We start from the raw sequence: 20,964 nt of genomic DNA, 5'->3' as shown, positions 1-20,964 counted from the left end.
GAATATTGACCGCCGAATGCGGAGGATGGTGAAGTATATAGTGTTCTGGATTAGGAAATAGTCGACGTTGTACTATATGTACAGAAAAACGTAAGGTAGGTAAGGAAAAGAGATTTATGGGGTATCAATAACAGATAAGGTTACTCAAGAAGACCGGAACAAGAAAGATGGAAAATGAGGAGCAGCATGCATATATAACTTGCTTCAAGTATCAACCATTTTTTTTTTAATTTTTTCCCTTTTTTCCTAGTTTTTTATCTCCCTGCTTTTTGATTTCATGGTACCGTCACTGGGAGTCATTAGCTTCGGACCCCTGCCGGCTTTGGCCCTAGAAAACGCCCTCCCGTATCCATAGATAGACCCGCATAGGAAAAGAAGAAGTGGAATAGTAATCGTTCCAGGCCAATCACCGGGTCGCAAAGCCGGAATTTATGGCATTAATCGGGGTTTATGCACAGCATTAGTCCGTTAGCCAACGTCGGCCTTGGCCGATGTGGAGCAAGCGGCCGCCATCTATTGAAGCTCGAGATCCATGGACGCTGGATACCTCGTGGTCTGGATCATTAGCACAAGGTAGGTGGTACAGGCACAGTGGTTGACATGAATTTTTGTCGGTGTCTCAATAATACCAAGCAGTTCGTGATCATATTTGGCGAGCCTGTGCACCTCTGTGTGGGGTATGAATCAAACTGCAGAGCATGGACTGGTACAGGGTAGACAGAGTTCAATTGTAGCGTCACGTCATCGATCATCAGCCTTGATCCCAATGCGCATTAGGGACGAATGTGCCGGGGGTTTTGCATAAATCCGACTGTTTCAGGACTAGCGTCGCCCAGCACTCGGCTCTCGGCACCTCGTCTACGGAGACTTTCCTTAGTAATGTAGCAATGTACAACCTGCAGCCACTGCTGCAACTGCAAGTCCTGATCGTCTAATCTCCGCAAGAGTCAAGACAGGTCAGTACCTTACGTTGAGATGCCGCTTATCTCCGTTAAGGACCATGCTGTGTAAAGTTGTATATTTGTCCTCACTTGATTATCAATCACGTATAATTTTATCGCATCTGCCAGAGCCACGTAATAGAAATTTCTCAAGGGAAGTCTCCTGGTGTTTTTGGCCCGAGGCTCAGTTCATGAAACTCCTGGATGCTTCTGGTTCTGGTGTTGCCACCGACGCTAAGCCCTCAGACACGGACTTGGCATTGGGTCTAATACCAAAATTTTCTTGCTTGACATTAGCCTAGTCAAGATACTGTTCCAGATGTGAATTATCTCTTGGCAAAGTACAGTAGGAAATCTTATCGCCCAGTGTTCGAGTCAGGAGACGATCATGCCGTCATTTGTAGTTGATCGTCTATCAATCAATCTCAACCTTCTCAAACCTTCAAGACCCTCGGATGGTCGAGTTCGCGATAGAAGATTACTTCGGTCAGGCAGCCAGATTTTTATCCATCCAACGCCTTAGTGTACGAGTCGTGTCAGGGGATCTATCAGTCTATCCCTTGTATGACCCACTTTCATTTTACCTCAATGAATTGATACTATACATTCATAAATTATTGGGCTGCATAACTATCGAATGACAGTTTCGCGTGGAGCACGTTGTGGAAGCATATATAGTTCGTGTCATCTTTTCGGAGTCTCTAACTGTGTGTATGAGCCAGGCGAATCTAGATCTAGCGTTATTTTGATCTCAGACCCCACCATAGTCGTAGGCTTGTAGAACGAATCTGTAATTCCCGAGATCACTACGAATACATCCCGACTTAACGTTATGCAGGAAGCACGGTCTGATGAGTACCATTTTGACTTATGGGAACTCATAGCGAGCAATTCAGACCAACAAAACACATTACTCTTAATCAACTCAAAAATTATGATCCCATACCTGAGTACCCCAGTAAGTTTGTCTCAGATGAACGATGTTGATGATAAATCAAATCAAAGCAGTGTTGGTATAAACCGAGGCACATCTCCTGTTCTTATCGAAGACCGATAGCACGTACCCCCTTCTAAAATATCCCCTGTTATTGTGATCAGCAATCAAGCATAGAATGCATGACCGATTCACTAACAACTTGTTCATAAAGGAATTCGTCTAATACTATTGCTTGTATTCAGGAATTCGTCTAATATTATTGCTTGTATTCAGGACTGTTGTCTGAGATAGAACTAATCTCACGAACTCAGAACTCGAGATCTTGCTGTCTCCTCGTCGAGTCTTTTTTGCTCGGGAGCTTGCTCTCTTCCTTTTCAAGACAATATGTCAAATACTGCTACAGTCTAAGATCGTCCGCCGCCGCATTACTTTGGCCTAGCAGTATGATGATTCTTGAGACAATGGCTGGATCGACAGACGTAAATGCGGTCACCTACTCATGATGCAGCCACTGCGAGCCCTACCCTCTATCACCTTCTTAGTAGAGGACGGACGAGTAGAAATTAGAAAATGACAAAAGAACCAGCATTAGCGGAACCGTAGCATTTAGGCTCATGAAGTACTTGGCCTTGTATGGATGTCTTGTTTCAAAATGCGAGCTCACCTGTGCAATGACCGCAATGCTCGATTCAAATACGCAATCTAGCCATGGAACAGGCCCAAGCTGCGCAACCTTCAGTTTATAAGCAGTTTTAGGAGATCGCTATATCGCCTCCGCCTTACAAGTAACCTTCCCAGTATTGCAGCCCTGTGCGAAGATCAGAACCAGCCTAGGGATTTTGTAGGGACTGGAGACCAGATTACCAACAAGGATTGGCATCCTAAGCCAGAAGTCTCAACCTTTGCATTGAATCTCAATCGTGCCCTTGAACATTCCACTAAATGGGTTGAGCTGTGCACACTTATCCAGAACCGGGGCGGGGCGATAATGGGAAAACCAAGAAAATGATTATTATCAGTGCTTTCCCAATTGCGGTGCTAATGCTCTGGCTGGTAAGCTCTCCCTTCATTATTAATGGTAGCAGACAGCAGCATAACTAACTAAGGTTTACAGGCTATCCAACAGGAGTTTCCTGACCTCAAGCCATGTTAGCTATGTCAAGCACCAGCAGAGACTGATTGACCTATTCCAGGCTGCTCTCATATTAAAGCACCTTTCTTAATCTAGTAAGTTCCTTTATATTCTCTACTTTTCTTTATCAGTTAGTGCGTGTATTTATATTTGTTTATTTATTTGTTAGACTGACCCAAGAACCCTGAGAACGACCTGATCGTTATGCACCAGCTCGAGTTAGGTCATATACTGTCACGTGAGATGAGTCCTATATTAGGTCTGTTCTTAATATTCATCTTCCACCATACACCCCTCTATCTCTATTGCCAGCTAACTCCTACGGAGGAACCAGAGGACGTCCGCGCCTGGGTAGGCCCTTCTCTCTCTTGCATGTCTGAGCGTCATGTGCAATAACATATGTGCCTGGCATATTATATTACACACTGGCTCGTCAGATAGTAGGTATGACGTTCTGAGACAAAGGCTTCCATGGAACGTTGAATTTCTGTGGAACAGAGAGAAGACGGACATTTATCCAGGATACCTCCACGGGACGTACCCAGTACGATGAATGTGATAACCATCAACTTCCGACAACTTTGACTTACATCTACCACCATCCACTAACCTACCATCCAGCTACCTCGTCTAGTCATGGATGATACCTACATCCCTGATGAGCTTTGGCTCAATAGGGAAATCCAATTCGCCTCTCCTTCAACCTCTGCTTGGAAACTGACCGTGAAAATCAAGGAAAGCATCGGGCTTTTGAGCGAGAAAGAATCCGAGGATTACCAAGACACTTCCTTGTCTATCGCTATGTTTGAATGCCACCGCTCTAGCGATCCGACTCAACAGGCACGAGTGACAATCTACATGCAGATCCCGAGTAAGGGAACTCAGGCTCTGACCCCGATACGCGCCGCAGACAAGCTTCTGGCGAGGTCCCTAACAGTTTACAAGAGGAGCGTGAAGCCTACGAACGCCTGGCCAATCACCAGATTGATTTTACTCCTCAACTCGTCGGCTTCAAGCACGAAAAACAAGATGTTAACGGTCTGGTCCCGGACGGGTTCGTGTCTTACATAGCCTACACCAACGTTCCCGGCGTCGCTCTGGGCCAGAGGATTTACCGCTTTGGAGATGGTTCTGACATCCCCGGCGTCAAGGTGGCCTCAGATGCGCCCAGTACCAGAGAGCCAGGAAAGCGTATCACGCAGTATAGCATTCCCAAAGGGTTGTTCTGGACCATGCGCAGAAGTGAGAGAGACCTGATTCGGGCCAAATTCAACGTGATTTACAGGTCAGCACCCAGTAGTTATCGTCTTGCTTATACTGACCTTTCTCGTCGTGGAAGGAAACTTCTCGCAGCAGGGGTCAATGTCGATATTCTTTGTCTGGCCAATCTATTTTGGGACCAGAACACACAAAAACTGTCTGTTCTCACTTTGACTTTTTCACAGCGGATGATAATCTAGTTTTGCGTTACGAATTTAGCTACATTGACCGTGTATTCGCGCCCACGGATGGAACGGTTACTGGCGCCCGCGGGATGTAGGCTTGTGGGGTTTGGATGTGTTTCCTGGTCGACATAAAATGGGTCTTCAGGATGAAAACGACGCGGATTTTGTTGCTGCAGGTTGGATTCTGTAGGCCTGTTCTCTTGCAAGGTCTACCGGTGGCTCCTTTTGTTTGAAGTCGCAGCATCTCGATTGGAGTCCTTGCGCCTCGAGGACTCCCGATATAGCCTGGCCCGACTCCTGCTGCCACCTGCCCTGTACTTCGTTCTCAGCTCTAACAACAACCTGCCCATGGAGAAGGCTATAGTGTCCGGGCTCCTAGATGGGCCGGAGGAAAATACGTTGTTGGTGGTTCGTCCACGTACTCAACGTCCCGAACAAGGCCGTCCCGCTCTTTTATAGTTCCGGTGAAGTGAACTGGGTGAGGGCATACAACAAAGTGAAATAAAAGAAAAGAGTAAAAGGGAAAAAAAAAACATACAACAGCCGGGATTCGCTGGTGGTCACCCACCCAACTACTAACCGGCCGGCGTGTGGCTTAAGTACGGCTGAGCGGACGGGAAGCCCTGTTTTCCACACCCTATGGTCGTATGTGCTAGTAACGTAGTTGGAATTACTCATATGCTGCTGTTTTGACATGACCAGAGACCTAAGACTATAGCTGTATTATACTCTGTACCTCTCTAGTGGGAGCGAAATTAGAGTCTATTCTGTTAGTGTCAGTTTATACATCTAGGCCATCAATCAAGTTTCCAGGTAAGTCATAAAAGACAAATCATACAAAGGTACTTGTTGTCAACTAGTCTCATAAACAGTCACTCAATATAACGGTGCATTATAACTAGTAAAGGAGGAGATTGTATAAGTCCGTAGTCTATATAGTCATGTCATACCGTTTCTGTGGCTGCTTCGGCTGTAGGCGTAGACCCCTGCTGATTTAGCCTCCAACAAAGCAAAATATGATTTCCTTTGCATACTTAGTGAGCAACATTGGTCCTGTTCAGTTCTGTAACAGATAAATGTGATGTCTGCTGGCTGCCGCTCTTGACTTGTCGTCTCTTCCTCTCCCTCATCCATCATCCAATCAGTTTTTTCATCCAGTTTTCTTCATCAGTTTCCTTCATCAGTTTCCTTCATCAGTTTCCTTCATCAGTTTCCTTCATCAGTTTCCTTCATCAGTTTCCTTCATCAGTTTCCTTCATCAGTTTCCTTCATCCAGTGTCTATTGTCCAGTATCCATTATCTATCATCCTTTTCTTTCCCCCCATCTGTTCCTCATTTGATAATTTTGACCCAAGAAACGATAGATGACGACTTCAATAGTAAAGATGAGGTCAGTGATATCCAACTGCTTTAAAAAAGTCACCTTAGGCTCAATTCAATCACAGCAATGGAAGCATCCGCAAGAGATGATAGAACACGCAGCAAAAGATGATACCTGATATTAGACATCAGAAAAGGGTCTGAAAATTCCCAGCAGTTGATACCTACTTGAGATAACAGACAGTGCATTCCAGAGTTGATCAACCCACAGTGAGTTACTGTCTATAGATGGCAAAGTGGTTTCCCATCAATGCTAACAAACATTATCTGACATAGGAACCCCAACGTCCTATACACCGATGACAGAAAAGAATAAAGAAAAGAAACAAAAACAAAAACATACAACAGCCGGGATTCGCTGGTGGTCACCCACCCAACTACTAACCGGCCGGCGTGTGGCTTAAGTACGGCTGAGCGGACGGGAAGCCCTGTTTTCCACACCCTGTGGTCGTATGTGGTCGATTTGAAGCATGGCTAACCTATGACTAGCATAGGTGAAAAGTGCTTGCCACACACTGTTCGAGGATTCCTGAGTCGGATTGATAGAGTGAACAAGCCAGGTTACTTAGCAGTGTATATGTACAATAGTCCAGTCAACAACTGTGGAGATCTTTCCTTTCCTGAAAACATGCTTCTGTATCTGGAGGACACGGGGTGCAGTTCATACGCTTCGTCTCTTTTCCTTTAGGGGCGTACGGCATGCAGGGATACTCTGTGCTTCCATGGACTAGAGGCAGCTGATAATTCAAATGTCGAAGCTTTGTAGCTTGTAGTTGCGAGAGAAAGGAAGAAGCTCCACTTGAACTGTTCACGTCCTGGCTTCTGTCGCGCCCCGTGGTGGAAACTTAACTGTGTTTGAGCACCTCCCAGCTTCAGCGTCAGGGCCGGCACAAATCCAGACGAGCGAGGAGGATGTCCCGCAGGAGCAGTCGGATCCAGCAGGTATTCCCATCAATAGATTCTGCCCTTTCTTCGGATTCTGAACTTGTTTGAACTAAGCAGTAATCTCCAGGTAGGCATGATTCTAGCGTCTTGTTACATTTTGCTAATACATGGTAGGGTCGCCGATGACCAAGAACACTGGGCTTGCCTGATCAATGACGCTGACATTGACAGCGCGGTTTATTCGAGCAATTTCGGGGTATTATATAATTATTTAGGTATACCATAGATAGGAACCTGCTGGTATTGAGAGTCATTGTTCATATTGCGTCGAGTTCGGCAACTGCGGAGTGATAGAACGACTAGTATGTTTGTGTCGTCAACTGTTAGGAAGCCAGTGGTAGAACTCAGATTGTATATGTTTGAAAGAATATGGACAGGGCTGCATAAAGACCATGTAATAGTAGGTGATATCCAGATGTCATTCAACATTGTATTGAAATTGATGTTGCAGTTGGATTGAAGATATACGATAATAGGCCGCACAGATATATAAGGTGCCTACCCCATGTAACTTCGACTATCAGCTATCCCAAACATTTCACTCAACCTCACTCTTGCACTATATGAGCTTACAATGCTCTCCAGAATCCAAGCACTCACCCACTGGGGCCTCATAATATAGGGTACAAGCACTATGGATCCGTCTTCCTTGATAATGAATCCGGGTCTATACCAATTCGACTCATATATGGACCTTGGATAGTGTGAAGCTCGCCTCATCTCAGCTATGCTTAGTCTTGTATTGATATCAAACTCACCTCACGGTTCTCTGTCTCCAGCTTTAGAGTAGACCAGCTTTCAGATCTTGCTCTCCACTCGAAGCCTGCATTTTACCATCCTTTACTATCTTTACCTCTCCCCTGTCTCTTGACAACTCCATATCTCGTCACGCGCCCTCCCTAAGTCATCCCCACCACTTTAGTATTCCTACCCGTGCATATTAATCCATTCTCGACGAACGCACCCTCATTCTCATCGACCATGGCCAGAGTCCGAGTCAGACCAGGGCTACACATGAAGAGCGCACCAAGCTGGCACCGGCGCAGAATGCGGCGTTTCAAGGGCAGCCACGGACTGGCAATCCGCCAGCGTTGCCGCCATGTCTTCCTGCCACCACGACAGGGCTGTAATTACCCATGGATTCTCTGATTCGCACGACGCATGGGCTGATTGATAGCAGCCCGAATAATTGGTGGTGTTGAGAGGAACCCCATCGGCTCGAGACTACTAACGAGCGAGCCTCTGTTCCGGCGACTAGTGAGGCAGGTGTGCCATGATCTTGGCCGTCCTCATCTGAAGATTCATAAGCTCGCGTTTCGGGCGATACAGGAGGTTGCGGAATTCTTTCTCATCAGAGAGTTCAAATGTGAGATGGTCTCGACTTGATATGCAGTAATCAGTGTCATAATCTTATCTGATGATGATAGTGGCCGAATCTGCCAGAAAGCACGCCGGCCATCAGGAGATTGAGGTGGAAGATATGCGGTTTGCAAGCATGGCAAGAGAGTGGTTTAGTTAGACAATGGGGCAGCGCAGGGACACATTAGTCTGTCATACCGATTTACGGGATAGTTTTCTACACAGAACTATGCATCGACTTCTATCTTTCTCTCAAGGCGTTGGCGAAGATTGAATACTTAGGTGAAGTTGATTGGATGGTTCGACCCTCATCGGACCCTCGGCGATAAGATGAAGAAACAAACCCCCAAATCGGAAAGTTGCGGTCCTTCGGCAGCGGATAACTTTGAGGCGCCGACTAATCTCTTGACTCAAATTCTATGCATGACAAATGAATATTATTTCTTTCTTACATATAGCAACATATTTTTTTTTTCCCTTTTGCCTACGCTTATTTCATATCATTCTTTAGAACTCATGGAGTTTCCATGCCATTAACTTGATGCCTGGTGATCACTGTTGCTGACCCGAAACAACATCGAGGTGCGCCTTATCGTCGGTCTTTTGCGCAACTTTTCTTATCGCCCTTGTCGATTCAAATCGCCAATCGATCAACGATTGCCTTTTGCGTGTCGCACATATACAGATTATAGACTGTGATATTACCTATCCCATTGCCTCTCATGGGTCATCTTTTGCAACATGGAAGGGCGACTGTGAGACAGTTGAGCAGACGAGCAACTCGGCCACAACGATCACAACAAAGGCACCACTCCTCCGAGGCATCGCCTAATCCTGTCCATGAGAAGAACAGCACATCAGCAAACACTTCGCGATCGAGTGGTCCATCGCCATCGACATCGCCATCCTCCCCACATACCTGTCCACCCGCAGGCACACCTTCAGCTGCCTCCACCCCCGCCCGCTCGAGTTCGCGAACGTTCTTCCAGGCCATTCAGGCAGGACCGATTGGTAGATTGGCGGAATCATACACCAGAGTACAACAAAGGAGACCTTATGCGACGCAGGTTGTCAGCTCTATTGTAATATATCTGTGCGGCGACCTGAGTGCGCAGTTGTTGTTTCCCTCCGACAGCCCGGCGCAAACACCACGGGCTGCTTCTGAAGAGAATCCTGCAGACTCGGCTGAAGATGGCGAGGTTAAGGCCGCTTCGAGTGGAGGGTACGATCCTCTGAGAACTATGCGACATTTGACGGTTGGTGTGGGATCTGCTATTCCGACTTATAACTGGTAAGTATTGTCCTACCCTTGGCCTTGAGCACATCTGGCTGATGCGATCCACCTTCGCTAGGTTCATGTTCCTCCACAACAACTTCAATTTTCAGTCCAAATTCCTTTCCATTCTCACCAAAGTCTCCATACAACAAGCTGTCTTCACACCCATTTTCAATACGTACTTCTTCAGTGTACATTCTCTTCTCGCTGGCGCATCCTTGGAGGAGACATTCGAGCGCTTGAAGGTGGCTCTCCCCGTCAGCATATCGAACAGTGTCAAGCTCTGGCCAGCCGTCACGGCCTTCAGCTTCATGTACGTGTCTCCGCCTTTCCGGAGCATCTTCGCCGGTGTCATCGCCGTCGGCTGGCAGACCTATCTCAGTTGGTTAAACCAGAAGGCCGCCAGGGAGGTCGAGGCGGAAATGGCCGAGTCGGAACATTCGTCTCATGTGCTGGCCTCGGGCAGTATTACTCCTTCGACAACGATAAACGCATGAGGTACTTTTCCCACGACTGCGTTTTTCATATTCTCTCCTTTGCATATCTTAGACTTGCAAGCGCGATTGATTTGAGTAGACGATATATTGTCCTGTCTTCTTGAGCGTCGCTTTTTCAACGAGTACATAGACTAGAACTATTTTCATACATTATACCCTAATACATTAACAAACTTCTCAGTCGATCATCACGAAGATTCACTTAAGCGGACATAAGAATAAGTGCAGACTTTTGTTTTGATATAAGAGGTAAAAATTGCGCCAAGAGCTCCAAGCAATTTTGGATGCGCTAAATGACGTTAACGGAGTGGCTTCACGATAAGAACTCAATCAGAGATCAGATACTCTTTCTTCTCACCACACATGACATGAATTCATTACTATCATCACGGGCGTGTTCTGCCCTCCGACATCCTACATTGTAATGCCAGGTGATTTGGACGACAGCAGCGACTACGGATCCGACTTTACCCCGGATGAAGAGCAGCTACTGAACGATCTGCTTGCCAAAGTCGCCACAGGACACGAGACCGCCCAGGCCTCTGCCACCGCGACGGCGACAGCGACGGCAACGACAACGACAACTGTACAGGCGACAGTCAGTGCCGTCGCTGATATTGAAGAATATGCTGAAGCTCCAGCAAGTCAACGGGTGCCTAAGGTACTGGGCCGTGAAAAGCCCAGTTCTCTATGGCAGAAGCGCAACACCTGGCAGGTCTCGACGTCTGCTGGGGCAAGGGCAGATCAGATCTCGGGCAACATTTGCGCCGCGTCTGGTGAGGATATTCCTTGATTCCTTGCAATTTGTTTGTCGTCTTGTGTAATGAGGTTGAGTAGGCGGCTGACGGTTGATTTCAAGCGTTTAGTGGAGCATCCGGATTCTATCGAAGGCCGCGAAAGACAACGTGAGAGAGACGTAGCTCGTGAACGGGAATGGATCGGTGATTCGACAACAAGCCCAGCGCCTGACCTTCGATCACCTATTGAAAGATTCAGAAAGCCACCAAACAAGGCCTTTTCCGTTACGGATCTGATCTCTCCTGCATGGTGCGAGCTACAGTACTGGTATACCTTGACCAAGCATGGGAGGAAGAGGAGAACGCCTGCTATGAAGCAGGGGAGTACTATTCACAAAACGCTCGAGGATGAGGTGCACACGACCGTTCCCGTGGAAATCACAACCAAGGAAGATGCGTTGGCCTTGAGGCTGTGTAATGTTATACAGGGCTTACGGACGCTGCGAGAATATGGTCTTACCCGGGAGCTGGAGGTCTGGGGTCTTGTGGATGGTGAACTGGTCAATGGAGTCATTGACCAGCTCTCGTATGAGTGCCCAGACCCAGAGCTTGAGGCGACAGCCGCCAGATACTATGCCGATGTGGAGGCCTCTAGGGCAGTAATGCCCGAGTATCAGATGTCTCTAACAGATTACCTGCTAGCGCCCTCACAGGGCGGGAAGAGGCTGTCAGAGATGACATGGACGGATGAGCCTGATGAGCTGGTCGAGGACCCTCCCAGCACCCACTCGTCCGAGTCCTTCAATATCCCTCGAGTCTATCTCACAGACATCAAAACGCGAGCCAGCGGCTCCATACCCACCGTCAGGAGCACGTCATTTCGGCCGACGCTGCTCCAGCTCCAAATCTACTATCACATGCTGAACCGTCTCACCACCACCGATGAGGTGTCCATCGAGACGCTCGCCTCCCGCTACGACCTAGACCCTCATCGTACTTTCACCGACGCTTTTATCGCTGAAGTCGGCGGCCTAAACGATCAATTCTTCGACGTCCTTTCAGCCTCGGAATTCGATCCAGACTTCATCCCCTCGCCCGAAGATGCGGCACGCAGACCGTCCATCCGATCATCGGGGTCCCTCCCCTCCGCAAGCCAGGACTCAACCAGTATTCTCCTCGAACACAATAACCTGTCCAGTCTCTGGGAATTTATGAAAGACCAACTCCGCCTTACTTTCCTTCCCTCGCCGCAACCCTCCGTCTCCGTTGCGCCCTCTGTCCCCTCGGAATTTCAGCCTAGCATGCTAGAACCATACCCGACGATCATATCACCTCTCCTAACAGCTCGCTATCTCTCCTCCGCACCCACGGCAGACCTCCACACCCGTGTCCTGGGCAGCCGTAGCTTCCTTTTCGATCCAACCTCCATGTCATCCTATCTCTCCGATCAGATGGACTGGTGGCGCGGTAATCGTGACCCGCGGGGCGTCGAGATCATGGAAGCATGGAAGTGCCGCATATGCGAGTTCCGCGAGGAATGCTCCTGGCGACAGGAGAGAGAATGGAGCATGGCGAGACGGAGAAAGGGCCCCGAAGGGTCTTGATGCTGCCGTGTAAATCATACAATGTGCAGCTCTCCTTGCATTTGGGTGACATCAGGCATAGACTTGCATTGGGCTACGCTTTCTGCTGGGCATGTTTAGCGATAGATTACTAGACTATGAGTGTATATAGCATCGCTGACAAGATTGTTTCATGGAGCATATCAAAATACGGTAGTATAAAAGAAAATGCAGATGGGCCGTAAGGTAACATCCATTGGAAAAATCAAAAAGGATAACTTCGAACTTCATCCTCCTTGTCCATATCCAGGCCCGCAGCAACCTGCTCCGCATGTTTCTTATCTAGATACTCCAGCAGCACCTCCTCGTACCTTTCCCGTCCCTTGTACCGCGACACATCCGCATCCCAACTCCGGATCGCAGAGGCAAGCCGACCAGGCACATACGGCTCCTTGGCAATCTCCGTGATGGGCTCAAAGTACGTCCGAATGGTGAACACCACCGCCCCGGACCGCGGCAGCCGGCGCAGACTCTGTCTCTCCGACCGGAAGTAATGGTGCTCGATGGCCTTGTTCTTCTGCGCGGTGTTCCACGAGACGACGGGCGCGTCCTCGGGCCCGATACTATGCGACCAGGCGAGCTCGTCGTCGACCTGGATGAAGTAGTTGTTGCGGAGGACGGGGTCCTCGGGTCGAATCCGGCGGAAAAAGTTCATCATGCCCTTTTCGAGCTTGGTCCTGAAACCCGGGACGTCACCGGAGGTGTGGATTTCGGAGAGACGCATCCCGAATTTGTCTTCGAGACGCCAGAAGCCGGCGAGCAAAATCGCGCCCGCGAGCAGGTAGTACTCGCCGTCTGGCTTCTCGAACATGAGCGCCAGGTCGTCTTGGATGAGCCGCGCGCAGGTGGCCATGGGGTCTTCGGGCAGGGGGCGCTGAGTGATGTTGAATGATTCGCCGTTGATGGTGTTGGCGATGCCTGTTGCGGTTTTGCGGAACATGGAAGGGTATCTTTCGGGGAGGTAGGAGGTGCTATATTGTATTAAATTGTAAGATTGTGTTATGCTGTTTGGAAACCATGGATGTTGGCACGCACAGCTCTTCCAGAAGCTCAATCGCACCGTCCATCGCCTCAGGTGCGGTTCTGCAGCATTTTGCCCCCCTCTCCTTGATGCGACGTGCTTTGTCGGCGTGATACCGTAGGTAGTGGTTGTCCAGCTCTAGAGCTTCTGTCAGCGTATGAGGCCATGGATGTGGTATGTGAAGATGTCTTACCGATCCATTCATCCCACTTCATGCTTCTCAACCCCATTGTGATAAAATACTTCCTGTGTTGATCAGTCATGAGACTTGAGTTAACATCCGGAGCCACTCACGGGCCATATCTGAATGGTCGATATGGTATCGGCTTAGTCGCATGAACATCCCAGTCTGGATATGGAGAGGCGGTCGGCCTCTTGAAGTCTGAGGGTATCCATTCTTCAGAGAGTCAGTGAGTCGACAGTTTCGAATGTCTAAAGGCGTGTCTTACCTCCGGGTTTTCTGTTTGGCTTTTGAATCTGTGATGTCGAAGACGATTTCCTCTCGAGATCTTGAGCTAATCTTTTGTCGCTTCCTTTGTTCGAGAAGCGAAACACAGAAGTAGCAAGCCAGATCAACGTTGCTACCAAACACAGAGATGCTGCATGTTTGATGTGAAGCTGGCTGAGTTGCACGAGTTCGGGAAGCATGATTTCATTTCTCTTCTAAGAATCAAGAGGAGGGGTAACCTGAATTCCCATATGACCGTAGACCCCAGAGATAATTGCTATTATATGAAGACGAGTACAACTGCTGAACAGATAAGAGTCCACCCCCGCCACTCCATGTTCTGTATGCACATTGCATTGTGCAGCTCAATAGAAGAGGCGACTTGCTTGACAGGACATAGATGATTTTCCATTTGCGTTAATCAGATGCGACCGTCGACTGGCCAAACAGGAAGCTTGTCCGTAAACTGTAAGTCTGCGTGGGGGTCATCCGTGCGGAGACATATCTTATCTCTATTTAGCCTTCAGGGTGGACGTCACGCAAGGGATTTCTTATCCAAATCAGGTAAGGTCACAATGCCGCCTGTAGTTCTTTTGACCACTCGGTGTCTCGCCTGCGGGATCGCATGTGGTGCACGAACTTGGGTAACGGCTCGAGAATTATGTACACTAAGAGAGATAGTGGTGATATCAGGCCGTCTTCCGCCGCTGGAGAAGACAGTATTGACCCCAGCTTCTGCGGAAACGAGCCGGCATCATAGGGAAATCAGGAACCCAAATCAATCGACCCAGCAAGCTTGATTGGGACGTGTCGAGGAAGTCCTTGCAGGTTACTGTCTCCCATTCTGATCCATCTTGCACATAATCAGGCTCAAGTTCCGTGGCAGCTCGTCCTAGGAAGGACGAATCCACCAGATATGAGCACTGAGAGATATCGACCTTGTTCATGTCAGCTTGGGAAGGAGAATTAAGATGTGCGAAGATTACTCACGTATTTACCAAGGTCTTCCTCGTTCCGATCGTTCATGCCGGCAGGGATTTGTGACGTGCCTTGGATAAGACCCGAGTAGCTTGGGGCATCCGGAAACTCTCCAGGAAGCAATCCTCGAAACTCACTCTTGATAAATTTCGCACGCATTCCGTTTGGAAGAAAGTATGATGATGGGAATCGATACCACTCTTTGCCGAAGCACACAAAGCCACCGGATTGTGCCATCTCCAACTGTTGCAGCGGTTCCATCACTTTCAGGGGTGCATTGTAGGCCGTGATCATACCAAGAGTTCGCAGCAGCCCGGCATTGATAGCCATAAGAATTACAGCCATCACCAAGGTCAGTTTGACCTTCGGTGACAATCGCCCAATGATGTCTTTAGGGTTACTTGACCCGACGTAAGAGAGAATCATATGAAAGGAGATGGCCGCATTGAGTGCAAGGAAAGGGTAGGCGGGATACATGAACCTTTCCTCTTTGTGCGGCTGGACAGTGAAGATGGCCAGCCACATATAAAATGGCGTCACCAGAGTCACGGTCCGTAAGAGAGTTTGGACATTGGTGGCTTGAGAACGGAATATGGCCTGAAGAACAAGTATGGGCGCAGCAGACACGGCCAATACAAACCATATATTGAAGTTCAAAAGCAGATTTTTGATGTAGAACGTCCACGGCTCTGTACCGAAGATATCAGGCCCCCTGCCTTCGCCTCCAAAAATGTTGTAAGCAACAATGTTCCACGGCACAACGGCGAATTTTTGGAAAAATAAGTAGTCAACCGCAATTTCAACACCCTGTATCAGTTAGCGAGAAGCGCAGAGGGAGGGGCCGGAAGGAGCGCACTAGAATAGCCAGACATCTTATAATGCCCTTGAATATACCCACAAACAAACTTCCAAGAGAGCCGGCAATGAAGTTGATGGCGACCTCCTCAAGGAGAAGAGGAATGATCAGAGCTCCGGCAAAAGGCCAGCCCATGATTGCTCCGAGACCGAACCACATAATGCCCTGTGCCGTCTTCTGGCCACCCCTCCAATCCAGAAAAGACGCAAGACCTAGCATAGAGGTATACATGGTAAAACTAGACGGTAAGAATGCTGCGGAAGCATGGAACATGCCCGGACTGAAAGCGACAATGATCAGGAAGAGGAGGCCGATTCTGGGGTTCAATGTCCGGCAGATTGCGGAGTAAAGTCTCGTCTCGCAGGCGGCGCAGACTGCTGCCAGCACGAATCGTATAGCATAGAACTCGGCTGTCTTGTTACTCGAGAAAAGAAACACTATTTTGCCAACCACAGCATGGGCAGAGACGTAGAGCCAGCTTCGAATTGAGTAGGCTGGAGAATACTCCCACGTTTGCAGCCCGTACCCATGGTCCAGGTAGTGAGCGGGTTCCCAGAAATTGAAGACTTCATCGCAGTCTTGAATCGGAGCGAGTGCCGCAGCGACAAAATTGGAAATAAGGAACACATATAGTGTGACGTTGAGAGGGAGATAGAAAGGAACTGGTCGGGAGCTGCGAGGGGGACAGATTGTTAGCTGGAACGTGGGAGATGCCATTCAGACTGAGATACCGTCGCTTTGTCCTTTGAGAGCCATTTGTTGACTGTGTCTCCTTTCTGGCCGGAGCCATGCTGATTGTTCTCGAGGACAGAGACTCGAAGAATTATCAACGCGATGCTTATTGATGGACTTCGTTACTAGGTAATATTATGGTTGGGAATGGACAAATCATGAGAACGGACACGATAACGATAACGAAGCTTGTTCGGCGGCCGCAGCGGCACTTTTGGCAGATCTAAAAAAAAGTGTTCCCGTGAAGAACAGTCAGTTTCTTCACAAACTACTTTGTTCTACCAACGCCTTAGGATTTATTTTTACGGCATTCGTGAGGCTTACAATGGCTGAACAGAAGCCCTCCGAACATGTTCCAGGCGCCTCAGATATCAACGATGAAGGCCCTTCGGCGAAACGACCCTGCATGAAAGATACGCCACCCATCGCATCGACGCCCGTGGACGATGGCAGTGATTTCTACAACACTCCCTGGACGGCAGGAACACCAGTGGATAATAGCAGTGAGAACAAAGATACCACGGATACGGATATGACTAGCGAGCCGGCAATATCATCTAAACCTGCTTCTTTAATACCAGGATTGAGTCTCATCAATGACAGTCTTCAAGACCCGCAACCCGCGAAAGAGGAATCTGCTCCAACACAGAACATGCATGACGAAATGAACCACGATATGACCACTGGAAAGGAAATAACGGAGAAGGATACACAGCATGCGACAGAGACAACAGACCAGGTACAGACGGCGCCAGCTTCTGAAGACGCCCAGCCGATGGATGTAGAGCCACGCAAGGAACAGCTTGAGCAGGAAGAAGCCAAAAATCAGCCCGCGGAGGAGACTCTGATCAATGAGAACAATACGAATGTTGCAGCTCCCGGTGGTTTGCAAGATCATGAAGCTGAAGAGGAGGAAGAGGAGCATCCCGAATGGGAGGTTGATTCCTCCCCATATGAATCATCGTCTGACGATTCTACCACCGATTCTTCCGATGATAGTGACGACGAAGAGGACTATCCGATTCTCTCCGCGGAGGAAACGGCGCGGATTCTGATGATGGCGGAAAACGGCTCTGATGATGAGGGGGAAGGAAAGGGTAGATCAGGCGGCAACCTGAGGACCGCAAATGAAATTCCGGAGGAAGCCCCTCCAATTCCAGAAATCACTGTCACACCTGATCTGAAAATTGTGCTTCTGGGACATGTGGAGTCCATCGTTGAAAACACCCTTCTTATCACAGCCAACGTTTCCGGAGAATACCAAGTGCTCGAGGCAGGTTCTCTGCTCTGCCTTGAAGATCGAACAGTTGCTGGCGTGGTATCAGAGACTTTGGGACGGGTCGAGAATCCATTGTATGCGGTTCGATTCCCCAGCGCTGCCGCTATCGAGGAGCGTGGTCTCTCCAAGGGAAAGAATGTGTACTACGTTGAGGCTCATTCAACATTTGTCTTCACTCAGCCTCTGAAGGGATTGAAGGGAAGCGATGCATCGAACTTCCATGACGAAGAAGTTGGCGAGGATGAGATAGAATTCTCCGATGACGAAGCAGAGGCGGAGTATAAGCGGAGATTGAAGCAGAAGCGACAGGAGCGCAAGGAAGCCAGGAATGAAAACGGCGGGCCGTCTAGGGGCAGGAAAGGACCACCTGGTCCTTCGAAACTTAGTCAGACTGAGCTCAACTACGACGATTCCCCGGCAGCCGAAGACGGATACACTCCACTTGCTCGCCCGAAGAATCTGCATGAAATGATGAGTCAACAAGAGGTGCCTGTCGAGGGCGAGGGATCTTCGAGGAATCCTGCCTTCCGTGGTGGTAGGGGTCGTGGTAGAGGCTCCGATCGTGGACGAGGCAACCGTGGCCGTGGTGCAGGAGGCTCAAGAGAATCTCGTGAGCATGGCTCATACCACGACCGTCCGTCTTACTCTCAGCAGCAAAGACCATCGGATGCCCAGGCTCAACCCTCCAACTATAACCAGCAGCCGAGCTATCCTCCGGCTCAGCAGAACGTCTATGGCATGCCTCAGCAGTTTGCTCCATTCCAACCTTTTACTCAGCAGCCTCAGCAAGCATTTTCTCCAGGCGCTTTACCGACACAATTCAACTTCCAAATGCCTTTCCAACAAGCTTATCAGCAGCCGAACCCCTACCAAAATTTCCCTGCCATCAACCCTCTATTTTTAGCTGCAATGCAGCAGCAGCAGCAACAACAGCAGCCACAACAACATACCTCTGGACAGCCTCAGGTGCAGAATCCTACAATGAATTTCGATCAGGTCAAGGCTCAGTTGGATCTCTTGCGGCATCTGAGCAACGCGAATCAAGGGCCGCCGCGCTCATAATAATTTGATATCATCTGGATCTTCTAGTACTTCTTATTCTTCTTGGGCTATGGATGGCATCAGGGTTTGCATAATGAATTTTGCATTGGGTGGGATTCAAAAGTTGCCTCATAAAATCGTGTGTTCCTTGGGTGTTTGTTGATTGTACAGGACAGTTGCTCTAGATGGTTGTAGCTCATCATGATGTTGCTTTACTTCTAAATTACAATGCTTCTAACAGATCACATCTCTGTCATGAAGTCTCTTCGCAATAAGACTAGAAACGATAGCTTCAGCGATTTACAATTCCTTGGGCTTCGCACTTTTTGCCAGGACCCAAAAGTTCTCCATCTTTGCTCGAGTCAAAACTTCCTTCGCTTGCGAGTCTGTCTCACAAACACGAGCACCCAACCATTTCCTGAATGAACGGGCTTTAGCTTGGCCTTCCCATAGGAGGCTGCATGTGTTGGAGCTGAGATCCTTCAATGCGCCGGTTTTCTCGTCTTCTGCTGACAGCCAAGAGGCAGAGGCTTCGCGATTGCCTTCTCGCACACCGTTTGGCCCCGTATTCTCTGTCCAGTCAATCCGATTCAACATTAATTTCCTGTAATTGTTGATAGAGTGGGAACCACCCTCTACAATGACTAGATTGAACCGAGGATGCATGATGCAGACTCCTGTGAGCGCGTTCTGTTCGGCGTTCTTGCTGATTTTAAAACGATGACGCCCATTTGCAAGACTGTCAATTCGGTACACGGAGACATAGATACCCATTTCAGCATCTTTCTCCTGTTGCTGGGCAATTTTCTCTCTCCTTTGCTCCTTTGTCAATTTCCGAGCCTCATTTGTAGACTCGTGCTTTTCGCGACGCTCTGCAATCTCTCGGGTCACACGCGCCTCAACTGCAGTGGGGTCTTTGACAGCCTCTTCGCCTAGAACCCGCATGAGATTAGATTTCTTGACCTTTGGCGGAGGAGCCGGTTCGAGACCCAATCGGATCTTCGCTTGTTGCTCTTTGAGATCGGCCATTCGTCGCTGACGCCGAATCTTTGCCTGTTCTTTCGGTGTAAGATACATGGGCTTTTGTCCGGGCATATGCTTCTCCTGAGGAGGTTCGAGGAAAACCGGATGCTGGACGTAGACAGTGACGATAGAATCGGGTGTGTCGATCTTGAGGTTGCGTTCATCATCGATAGCAGAGTAATCGTTGCCATTCACCAAACCCTCGTCCCACCATTCGATGGCCGGAGGCGCAGGCACAAGGAATGCTTTCTCGACATCCAAATCCTCATCAATACCAGCCTGTCGTGCTCTTTCTGCGATGCGCCTTTTCATATCCTCTAGTTGGGCTTGCCGACGTAAAGCTGCCGCCTGCTGTATGTATTTGCCCTTTTGATTGAATATCAGTTGCCGTGATTGTCTGGGCTTCGCGATAGTAGCTTTAGGACCAAGGCTTGGATCAAAGTAGGGATTACTCTTGATCTCTTCGAGCGAAGGCCCTGACAAATCGAGTCCAGCCCGATCCTTCGTGCCAGGCATTGGAGAGTCTGTCCGATGGCTCGTCCCGAACTTGGACTGAGCTGACGGCCGTCCTTTACCACTTCGAAAATCTGTAGTATCTGAGAGAAGCGCAGGATGAAGGCCAACATCCAGACCGCCGCGGGCCCGTGACGAACCATCGTCATCGTCGAAGGGAGGAGGTGGAGGAGGAGGTGGAATAGGAGTCCGTTGCTGAGCAGCCGCGTTGGCACGTCCGGTAGCTGCTGCAACTCTCGCTTTCATTTGTTCTAGCTTCGACATTGCTGAGGTAGCGGGAGGAGGTGTAGGACTTGGGCTTGCAGCTGCTGGTGTGAGCGCTGGAGCTCCGCCTCTGGCGGCCTGAAGTCTGGCGCGCACAGCCTCTGCCTTCGCTCTTGCTTCCGCCACCATCTTCTCGATGTCCACCTTCCCAGTGGCAGCGTTGCCTCCTTGAGTTGGCAACGGCGAGCCATTGTTGGAACGAGTTCTTTTCTGTGCGTTATTGTCTTCATCCTCGGGATGAGGCCGCTTCAGTATGTTGCCAGACACGTCCGCCATGACTCAACCACGTTCCACTCACCCACAAATGACTGAGGAATGATATGTGAGAGGTGACAAGACAAACTTCGCAACGCCCGGAATGTAGCTAGGACCGGGAGGTGGTACAGGTAGAATGGATGGACAGTGGATAATTATGATGCGGAACAAATCAATCGTAAATCACGGGGTGAGCATGAGTGGACCGCTTGGCGGTAGCGCACGGCAGAAAAAAGTTCTTGGAGTCAACTTTTTTGCAGCATCACCGCCGAACGAATCCGCC

The 20,964-nt window shown here is 49.1% G+C and overlaps 7 protein-coding genes and 2 non-coding genes across 9 annotated transcripts; 4 read left to right on the top strand and 5 right to left on the bottom strand.

The window, feature by feature from the left end:
- Positions 1-3,646: 3,646 nt before the first annotated feature.
- Positions 3,647-4,550, top strand: Aud_008186 (uncharacterized protein; the record flags this gene model as incomplete). Its single annotated transcript, XM_043293063.1, has 3 exons — positions 3,647-3,881; positions 3,956-4,387; positions 4,456-4,550. 3 exons carry the CDS (start codon positions 3,647-3,649, stop codon positions 4,548-4,550), a joined length of 762 nt encoding a protein of 253 aa, XP_043148998.1.
- Positions 4,551-4,986: 436 nt separating this feature from the next.
- On the bottom strand, positions 4,987-5,106 carry Aud_r0028. Its single transcript, XR_006253278.1, has one exon. It is a non-coding gene; the product is annotated as a 5S ribosomal RNA (ribosomal RNA).
- Positions 5,107-6,171: 1,065 nt separating this feature from the next.
- On the bottom strand, positions 6,172-6,291 carry Aud_r0027. The gene has a single exon (XR_006253277.1). It is a non-coding gene; the product is annotated as a 5S ribosomal RNA (ribosomal RNA).
- Positions 6,292-8,861: 2,570 nt separating this feature from the next.
- Aud_008185 (Mpv17/PMP22 family protein) lies at positions 8,862-9,912 on the top strand (the record flags this gene model as incomplete). The annotated part of the gene is made up of 2 exons (XM_043293062.1): positions 8,862-9,430; positions 9,492-9,912. 2 exons carry the CDS (start codon positions 8,862-8,864, stop codon positions 9,910-9,912), a joined length of 990 nt encoding a protein of 329 aa, XP_043148997.1.
- A 424-nt stretch (positions 9,913-10,336) lies between these two features.
- Aud_008184 (exonuclease V) lies at positions 10,337-12,253 on the top strand (the record flags this gene model as incomplete). Its single annotated transcript, XM_043293061.1, has 2 exons — positions 10,337-10,688; positions 10,779-12,253. The coding sequence occupies 2 exons, from the start codon at positions 10,337-10,339 to the stop codon at positions 12,251-12,253; spliced, it is 1,827 nt and encodes a 608-aa protein (XP_043148996.1).
- Positions 12,254-12,476: 223 nt separating this feature from the next.
- Aud_008183 (heme-dependent oxidative N-demethylase family protein) lies at positions 12,477-13,940 on the bottom strand (the record flags this gene model as incomplete). The annotated part of the gene is made up of 5 exons (XM_043293060.1): positions 12,477-13,242; positions 13,307-13,430; positions 13,486-13,538; positions 13,587-13,689; positions 13,742-13,940. The coding sequence occupies 5 exons, from the start codon at positions 13,938-13,940 to the stop codon at positions 12,477-12,479; spliced, it is 1,245 nt and encodes a 414-aa protein (XP_043148995.1).
- Positions 13,941-14,429: 489 nt separating this feature from the next.
- Positions 14,430-16,364, bottom strand: Aud_008182 (dolichyl-P-Man:Man(6)GlcNAc(2)-PP-dolichol alpha-1,2-mannosyltransferase; the record flags this gene model as incomplete). Its single annotated transcript, XM_043293059.1, has 4 exons — positions 14,430-14,678; positions 14,731-15,525; positions 15,575-16,247; positions 16,306-16,364. 4 exons carry the CDS (start codon positions 16,362-16,364, stop codon positions 14,430-14,432), a joined length of 1,776 nt encoding a protein of 591 aa, XP_043148994.1.
- Positions 16,365-16,631: 267 nt separating this feature from the next.
- Aud_008181 (RNA-binding snoRNP assembly protein NAF1) lies at positions 16,632-18,647 on the top strand (the record flags this gene model as incomplete). The annotated part of the gene is made up of 1 exon (XM_043293058.1): positions 16,632-18,647. The coding sequence occupies one exon, from the start codon at positions 16,632-16,634 to the stop codon at positions 18,645-18,647; it is 2,016 nt and encodes a 671-aa protein (XP_043148993.1).
- A 279-nt stretch (positions 18,648-18,926) lies between these two features.
- Positions 18,927-20,702, bottom strand: Aud_008180 (U4/U6-U5 snRNP complex subunit PRP3; the record flags this gene model as incomplete). The annotated part of the gene is made up of 1 exon (XM_043293057.1): positions 18,927-20,702. The coding sequence occupies one exon, from the start codon at positions 20,700-20,702 to the stop codon at positions 18,927-18,929; it is 1,776 nt and encodes a 591-aa protein (XP_043148992.1).
- Positions 20,703-20,964: the final 262 nt, after the last annotated feature.

Source organism: Aspergillus udagawae, assembly GCF_001078395.1.
Source record: "Aspergillus udagawae IFM 46973 DNA, scaffold_6, whole genome shotgun sequence".
Taxonomy (NCBI): Eukaryota; Fungi; Ascomycota; class Eurotiomycetes; order Eurotiales; family Aspergillaceae; genus Aspergillus; species Aspergillus udagawae.
The sequence above is the reverse complement of the archived record's forward strand: the minus strand, read 5'-3'. Positions and strand labels throughout refer to the sequence as shown.